The following is a 9,159-nucleotide window of genomic DNA, read 5'->3' as shown; positions in this document are numbered from 1 at the left end:
GGCGCTGAGGGAGAAGAGTCTCCCGCCAACCCCCTCCGGTGCCGCTCGGAGGCCGCCGGGCTGTTCGTCCCCGCGCCTGCCTCAACCGAGGGGGCAGCGCCGGGCGAGGCCGGGCTGGAATGGCTCCGCCGCCAGTGGCTTCCTCCCTGAAGCGCGGGCCGGGGTGGCGGCGGCGATCCCTGCCGGCGGCGGGGCCCGGCCCCGCCGCCGGCAGGGGTCGCCGCCGCCACCCCGGCCCGCGCGTTCAGCCGCCGCCATGTCGGAGCTGGCGCTGGAAGAGCTCTCGGCTCTCTCCGCCATCTACTGCGAGCCGGACGCCTGCGAGGTGCTGGCGGTCTCAGGTGAAGGCGGACGGGATCCTCTGCCCAGAAAACCGCGGGTCGCCCCGCTCGGCAGGGTCTCGCCGCGCTGCCCAAACGAGACCCGCCGGCGGCGCCGCCTCAGCCGGGGATCCTCCCCGCACCGGCCCCGGCTGACGCGGGGAGGGGGGAGGAGGGGGCTCTGCCCGGGCGGGCAGCACCGGCTTAATCGCTTGCTGGTAGCGGCAGCGCCGAAGATGGGGGCCTCTTCCCCTGTCCTGCCGTGTCTTGGCTGCTGGCCTGTGTTCGGGATAAAGCCTGGCGGGTCCTACTCGTTCGTAATTAGCGACTTTCTTCATTCCCGCCGTTCGCTGTACGTGCAGAAACTTGAAGGGCAGCTGTGGGAATGGGCCGGCTGCTGTTTAGGTGAATAAGCAGTTGCACCTCCCAGGTGTAACAAGACCAGGTATTTATCCTGTAGCATTTAATAGGGGTGCCTCTCTTGCTGTGCTTAAGAAGCCTTGGGTCACCTTTTTCTGGGGTTACGGTCATAATCCGGGCCTTAGGAAGTGCTTTGTGTTCTCTGGCCTCAACAATACGCATATGGCTGCAGGTTTTACAGGGTACTAAGACTAATCTTTCATGTTTGCTGTAGGTAGGAAGGTGGGAAGATGTGTAGCGCTTGCTCCCATCAGCTGCCGGATGCTGTAGGCATAGGCTGGGAACGCAGGATGCGTACTACAAACCTTTACTCCACATTTCCCGCACCAGCTGTGGTGGCCGCTGATCAGAACGTAATTTTAAGAGCTGACTTTTATCGGTCTGTGCCATCGCAGTGCTGTGAAGGTGCCCCTTCAGCAAGGGAGAGTAAATCTCAGTAGTTCCAGTGTGCAACAGCGGTTACTATCAGGCTTAAAGAAAGTTCCAGGTGAGATACGCAGGTGTTGCCTGTCTTTTCAGACCCAGAGCATAAATAAATTTTGCTTAGTGCCTACCACAGATGTGACAACTCTCCTATATGTTTTTTGGAGACATACATATACACATACACACACTCATAGAGAATATGCATATATTCTGTATCACTTACTGTTCCCTGGTGTCCTGGGAGCTATTGCAATGTGCTGCCCAGCTCCCCCGCGGAGTGATGGCCAGGAAGCAGCTTCCTGCTGGTTGGACTGCAGTAAAGCCCTGGAGAATGCTCTTAAAAATGGATCCAGTGGCCTGCCATCAGATTTTTATTAGCGTGTGTATTCAGGCCAAGAGAATTGGGATTGTTAAGGAAATGCTTTTTCACTGTGAGGATGAGCAACCACTGGAACAGGTTGCCCAAAGAGGTTGTGGTGTCTGTCCTTGGAGATACTCAAAAGCCACCTGGATGTTGCCTTGGGCAGCCTGCTCTATGTGGCTCTGCTTGGGTGGGGAGGTTGGACAAGATGACCTAGAGAGGTCCCTGCCAACCTCAACCATTCTGTGATTCTGTGAAAATAACTTTGTGCTGCTTTGGTGTGAAATTACATGTAGCTGCTCTTGAGCGACTCACTTTAACTAAAAAGTTACTAAGAACTTAATTGAATAAACCTCAAACTTTTATTTGAAAATAGTTGTTGACATAGATTTGCACAGAACAGCAGGTGGTTATTTGAAAAGAGGATGTTGTGTGTAGACAGCCTCAGAGGGATGAAGACATTAGTGTCTGCATGGAGCACCATTAACTGGGGCAATCTAAAAGCAGAATTGTTTTGTGTCTAGATCTGCTTGACAAACTTCTTGCTCCAGTGTAGGCAGGTAATTCTGCCATTTTATTTTTTTGATTGGTACTTAGAGTTGTATTTTTAAAATACGATTGATGAAATGTTTCCACTGAGTTTTATTTTCTTAAAGTCAAAAAGTTCAGGAATGTTATTTCAGGCATAGTTTGAAAATACAATATCCAGGCTTAACAGACGTTTATTTTTAGAAATGTGAACGTATCTGAACATTGCATATGCACCTCTGTTCCTCCAAATCTATAAGAGAAATATACACACATCCTTCTCTGTGATTCATAGACAGAAAAATGATTTTGTGTTTATAAGTTACCAGGATGAAAAAAAGCTTAGAAACCTTCCCAGAACATCAAGTGAAGTGCCACAAGTACACAAGGGGAACATCGATATTTATACTGATGTTATGTGACATTGCAGTGCCTTTAGCCAGGCTGTGTTCATGATATGTTAGGATCATGCATATTGATTTCTATCGTTTTCTGCTGGAATCAAAAAGATTATTTACGACAATGATTATTGGTAATTTTCTTACTTTGAGAATTTACTTCTATTTTATATTGGAGCTACAGGATCCTTTAGTTTGTATACAATTAAGTTTTGCTGTATTCATTAGCTTACATTTACTTTATCTCTTCAAATCGTATAAATGATCATTGACAAATGGCCCACTGAAGTAACTTCCAGCAAAGCTGTTATATTATGCTATCTGTAATACATGAAGAGTAATTTGCGTGTAGATCCACAGGATCAAAAAGGAGGCCGTGGGGGATTTATGGTTTTGAGGAATGTAAGAAAATGCTTTTGCAGGTCTCTTGGCATGCTAAAAACTTTGACTTTCTGGAATTTAACAATAAAGTATTCAGAATGTAAAATGTATTTTTTTCAAAACCAATGTGTTGATGAATTTGAATAAACTAATTATGGCGTATCTTTTTTACCTTACATATCTGTTTACAAAGATTAGCGTTACAGATAGAAATCCATAATTTACTTGTTAATCTGTTCTCTTCTGGTTTGCTCACCAAGCTTGCTATAAAAATATATTTATATATTCTAAGCTTGTACGTTAGTAGGTGCCATTTTCTGAATTTAAAAATAGACTGCATGTGTTGCATAAAATGCCTTTGGGCAGGAGAGGAGGGGGATATCTGTCTGGTTGACATGGAACATAAGAAAAAATCTGAAGTATGCTAGAGCTAAATATACTGATAAGCATGCAGCTAGGGGCAAAAATGAGTTAAAATGTATTGAGTTTAGTCTTATTAGCACATTAAATGCCAGCAGAATGGTCATACCCAACCTTTTATTTCAGAAATAATCACCATTTTGCTGTGAAGACAACTCAGACCTTGTAGCGTGTGCAAACAAAGGAAATATTTCTTTAGAGCCTTGTTACGCAGGGCGACGGTGGTTTGCTCTTTGTTCTGCCAGCCGGCTGCAGCGCTGGCACATAAAATGGACGCTGGAATGTCTAAATAAACTTTAGACACTGTAGCCCCACAAACGTTTTGAACCAATTCTCCTTTTTTAAAAGTAAGTCTGAAGCAGATGTAAATGAGCACGGCTGGGCTTTTCGCGATGGCTCAGGGTAATACACCTTGGGATGCGAGGCTGCGCTGCTTCCTTCGGATTAGTTCATCATCACAGGGAAAGGTGTGAGATTGTTGGAGGCTTAAGCATATGATCACTGCAGCAGGAGGCCCTTGCCGAAGGGGCAAGGTTGGCCTGTCTGTTTATCCCTCAGTTACTTCTGAGTTGGTGAGATCTGTTACGACAAGCTAGTGAAAAAATCCTAGGAGGATTATCAGAAAGGTAACATGTTTTTCTGTCACTGTAATTAAGCTGGCAATAAAGTAGTGTTCTTCAGCTGTTCTTATAGGCTGTGCATTTTAAAATTTATTGGCAGCATAGTTTAAAATAAAGCGATTCATGAGCAGGAATATAGTAATGTTAATACTGTTCAGCCAAATGCTGCTTGCTTTCAGCGGGCCACGTTCCTGGTATGGCTGTCCTGTGTAACGGGCAGCTGGAAGGAGGTGGGTCGGCAGGCACTGTCTGTGTGCGGTGCGATGCTCAGGTGTGTGCGGAGACCCTCCGTGGTGGCCAAGAGGGTGCTGCTGGTCCCAGGAGGTGCAGTGCAGGCTTTTCTTCTGGTGTGTGTGGTTATGTGTACCAAGCCTAGCGTAATGGCAGAGGAGCTATCATTGCTGGTGCCCAGTAAGAAACGTTTTGTCAGGGCAGAAGACAGAGATTGGAATGGGAAGGCTTGAGGTCCTCCTGTGTAGCCATGGCCCATGAGTGAGGGCTGCACGCTGCCCGATGGATGCTGTGGAGATTGGAGTCTCTTCCAAGGCTGGTGCATTGTTGGGGAATAAACTTGTTTTAAAAATAGTTTGGAACCTTTTGTGGGGTCTTAAAAAACTGGAGACCAGCTCCCATTGACAGGGAACAAGGCTTTGACACGTAGTGCCTGTAGTTATGCGCACAGTTGGGTGTAATTTTATTTAATTCACTGGATCTGTGTCCACTACTTTCGGCACTGGGTTTGATTCTGTTTAGGTAGCAGTGGTTTGTAGATGTTTGCAGACTTCTTTATAGTAATGCTAGAGTTTGATTATTGGGTTTGTAGGGCTTGAGTATTTTATTTTGTGACTGCTCTGACCTGCAGAGTTCTTCATGTGACCCGGGAAGGAGGTTTGGAAACAAGCCCTTGGCTAAGCTCTCTAAAGGGCATCTGTCTGTCCAAGCCACTTTTAGGTTCTTTCACTTATTTAATGGGGTTCAAATATAAAATCATAGAGAGCACTGAGGTTGGTTAGCGGTGTCAGCGGTAGTAATCAAACGTAATTCAACTGACTGTCATGTAAAGGAAGGTAAGATAAGGTAGGGGGAGAAGAAGGCAAGTCACATCAAAAGGGCTCCTCTGAAACTCAGCTCTGCTCTAATCTGCCTTTCAAATCTGGCTTCTCCTGCCCTTGTAGAATGAATCAACCTGACATTTTAGCAATTTTTTAAAGAAATGGGGTGAAGTGTTTAGAATGCATCAAAGTGGTGAAGCAGAGAACATCTGAAGAAGATCATCTTTTATCTGGTACCCTCTTTCTTCATTGGAGAGGAGCAAAAGTAGGTTAGGTCTTTGTTCCCCCTTTTCACTTTATGAAGTTTTGTATTGTTTTTTCTGTGAAATATGTTTTAGTCAAGAGCACTTTATTGAAGGAATTACCGTACATAACTTTCTTATTCAGTGTCTTTGATTATGTGATTTAGCAGGAGGATGTGGTCTTTTGCCCTTTTTGCTATGTACTGTATGTATTCTTTTTGCTCTGAAAATAATTCTGTTCTGAAGTAGACCAACAACAAGTTTTGAGTAGATATGTGGGTATATATACGCATATTTTTATATAAGTGTGCATATATATATGTACACGTGTAGTATCTAGGGTCTGATGTACCACAGAGATGTTATAATTAAGACAGTCCAACTGTTGTAAAGATGTTGGCAGAAAAGAATTCAGCATAGTTTCTCTGAAAGTTATAGGGGACAAAGAATCTGACTTTTTTTCTTTCCAAATCTCTCTTTAGGATAGAACTACTTTTGAATGGTTGTCTTCAAAATAGTTGGTACAAGTCTATTTTCCTTGTGCTGATATTGATTGTAGACATCCTACAGGTTTTTCTAGGAGCAAAGTTAGGGCAGTGCTGAGTCCTCCAGAAAGGTCTCTATTTTTGGCTGTCCTTGCTGCTGCTATTGAGCTATAGAAGTCGACTTACGTGTTTCTGAGAGACAGTTCTTTATTACTGACTTGTCTAGACTTTGAAAGAGCCAAAAGGTGTGAATGCTTTTTAGAATGTGTTAATAACTTTCCTTCTAGTATGATACGGAAGTGTTACATTTCAGGATCCCCTGCAAGTATAGCTTGAGCCTTTGGTTGCAGAGCCCACCCCGCAAAAAAACCCACCCCCCTTATTTTATATGGAATGGCAGTGATTTGAGTTGAATTGTTAAAGAAAATAACATGACTTAATAATATATATGTATTTCAACTTCAAGCAAACTATTAATGTTTTTTTTTATACTTTCCAGAGACGCATGGAATCACCTTTAGAATTCAAATCATCGTGAAAGAACTGCTGGATACAGATGTACTTTTAAAGCTGTTATTTCATTTACCAGTCAATTATCCATCAGCTCTACCAGATATTTCCATTAACTCAGACCAGCTTACAAGGGCCCAATGTACGGATGTGAAAGATAAATTACTTGAACAAGCAAAGAAGCATCTTTCTGAACCCATGGTACACGATCTGATTCTTTGGATACAGCAGCATCTTAAGGATGTCATTAGGCAATCAGCAACAGTTTGCAATGAAAAACCTACTTTGTCAAAAGGAACAAGTGCAGAGGATGGTATCTGGATGCTCCTTTTGCATTTAGATCACATGAGAGCAAAGGCAAAATATGTCAAAACTGTGGAAAAATGGACTTCAGATCTAAGGCTGACTGGAAGACTGATGTTCATGGGCAAGATAATATTGATTCTTCTTCAGGGTGACAGGAGCAACATTAAGGTGCAGGAACAATGACTGTTGACCGGTTTTATTGATTTACTACTGAAACCTATGTGTCTGAATATTTTGTGTGTGTTTTTCTAAGATTAACAATTTTGGAAACAGATTGATCATTAGGAGATCAGGAAGGCCCAAAAACTTTATTCTGTATTTAAGAAAAAGAGGTTATTCTATGAGAAAGAAACAGTGATGCTGGTAGACCTGTAGCCTGTATTGCTTTGCTTCCCACTGTAATTCTACCCCTGTATTCCCTGTGCTTCCTGACTGGAATATGCTGAGGTTCAGGCTCCTGTATTTCCCAAACACCCCAGAAAACAGAAAATTTGTGATGAGAAATTAATAATGCATATTTCTAGCTCATTCCTACCTCTTTCCTTGACTTAGACCACGTGGTGCTCCTACTGCACACCTAGGCTCTGAACTTCTTGTCCGTAGTTAGGAACTCCTGCTGCATTAGGTAGATTTTTGTGGTAATATTGGAGAAGAATGTTTTGGCTTTTCAAACTCATGTTCTCTAGATCACCTAAGACTGCTTAACTTCTAGCTGATGAATAGAAACAGTCATGCACTTTTCAGGATTGGCACTTTCAAAGTTTGATTGCTCTATTCTGAAAAATACCTGTATGTTTCGTTATAGATTTTTTTTTATTTTACTAAACTTCAAAGATACTAGGTGATATTTAATATTTTGTTCTCTTTTGTCATTTAGGAGTACTTGATTCTTCAGAAAACTTCTAAGGTAGATGTGGACTCAAGCGGAAAGAAATGCAAAGAGAAAATGATTAGTGTACTGTGTGAGACAAAAGTACAGTCGCAGCATAAAAGGTATAATTTAGTACTGTTGTGGATAGAAAAGTAACAGAGTCGATAATTACATTCTGACAAATCTAGGCATATTCATGAGTTTCCCTTTTACAATGTAGGTTTCAGACATTTGAAGTCAAAGAATATTCAACGCTGGATGAGCTACAAAAGGAATTTGAAACTGCAGAACTTACAACTCTTTTCTCTGAGTTTGTGCCTCCTCTCTTAAAATAAAATTAAAAGAAAACACTGGACACTTTGACCAAAGAAAGCAGTAGTTGACTGCAGATGCTGATGGAAGATCAAAGGACGAATCTGGCAAACAACGTTAGAGCTTTTCTGCAAAAAATGCCAGAAGTAGCCATCCTCTTGCAAGACCAAGAATGCAATTCATACATTAAGAATTGATGATGTTTTGACATTTATGTATTGATAACTTTTTTCAAGGAATGTGAAGTTAATTGTGATAATTGCATGGCAAGCATGAGAGATCATGAAGAAGAAAGAAGAAATCACGTTAAAATAATAGTTGTCTTGTTAGACTCTGTTTTGCAGTCCCTGTCTTTCAGTGTTTGGTTTTTTATCTCTCATGGTAGTGTTTTTTTTATAATGGCCTGCTGGAAAGCATGATTAATTTTGCTTTGAAAGCTTATATGAAGATATTTCTATAAAAAGCAGAGCAAACGCAGATTTGAATATGTGAGAACAGCATATACTTAATATCCCTTAGGTGTTTATCTGCTAACTTTTCCTTCTCCATTATTTGACTATAAGTGCTAGACTGTTGATTTAAAGAAGTTCATGTCACTTGAGGCCTGAAAAAACTTAAAAGCATCCTTTGGAATGTTAGCTTTTGTTCTAAAATGTATAAAAACACCCAAATGGAGAATTTAAATTGATTAAAAAGCTAAGGTAAAGCCAATTGTAATATTTTCTTTGATAGTTTACAGATTCCTTTTTGCACTTTATCTGGTTTTACTGTCTGTGCCTCTTTAGATATTTTGATTCAATTAAACCGTTAGAGCAGTATATATACAGACTTCAGTCTTCTGTCTCTCAAGCTTCTGTCAAGTCTTCTGTCATTTTAGAAGCTGGTAAGTTACAACTCCCAGTGAAATTTTCCTTTTTTTTTTTGGTTGGTGAGTGGCCTTGGTCAGCTCGTAAATTTTTTCGTCACTGGTCTATGTTTTCCTTCAATATAAAGTTACAAATTATATACATCATTTTTACAAATGAAATTGTGCAAGTTCTGTTTGCCTAGGGAGAGTTGGATACTTATTTCTTGTAATTAGTAAATGTCCTTTGGTTTCTATTTTACCTGATACCATTCTCTAGCAAGACTAGGTCAGTCGTTCAGAAGTAAAAATTTTGAAGTCATGAGTTTCTCAGTAACTAGTAATGCCATTTCAATTGGTTTTAGTATATAGCTAAACATGTGCTTTACTGCTCTCTAAAACTCACTCCCAGCAACCAAATGTCTCATGTATTCTTTTTCAACTGAATAGATTTGATCAATTTGGTGTAAATTAAATTCTCTCTATTGTACTGGGAGAATACAGGTACAATTGGATTAGTTCCTGTAGTGTGGTTTGGCGAATCATTATGTAAGATATTTTGATTTCCAGTTACAATCGCGTGGTCTGAGTATGAATCTCTTTCTTTATGCATACTAGAAAAGCAACTAGAGCAAACTGTTAAGATTTTTAGGTTTTACTATT

General features: G+C 41.4%; 1 protein-coding gene across 1 annotated transcript; it reads left to right on the top strand.

The window, feature by feature from the left end:
* Nucleotides 1-256: 256 nt before the first annotated feature.
* Nucleotides 257-8,402, top strand: RWDD3 (RWD domain containing 3; the record flags this gene model as incomplete). The annotated part of the gene is made up of 4 exons (XM_082483518.1): nt 257-341; nt 6,153-6,637; nt 7,347-7,462; nt 7,561-8,402. The coding sequence occupies 4 exons, from the start codon at nt 257-259 to the stop codon at nt 7,673-7,675; spliced, it is 801 nt and encodes a 266-aa protein (XP_082339644.1). The 3' UTR covers nt 7,676-8,402.
* Between the last annotated feature and the right edge of the window lie 757 nt (nt 8,403-9,159).

The sequence above is a fragment of the Vanellus vanellus genome, assembly GCF_965231255.1.
Source record: "Vanellus vanellus genome assembly, chromosome: 5".
Classification (NCBI taxonomy): Eukaryota; Metazoa; Chordata; class Aves; order Charadriiformes; family Charadriidae; genus Vanellus; species Vanellus vanellus.
The sequence above is the reverse complement of the archived record's forward strand: the minus strand, read 5'-3'. Positions and strand labels throughout refer to the sequence as shown.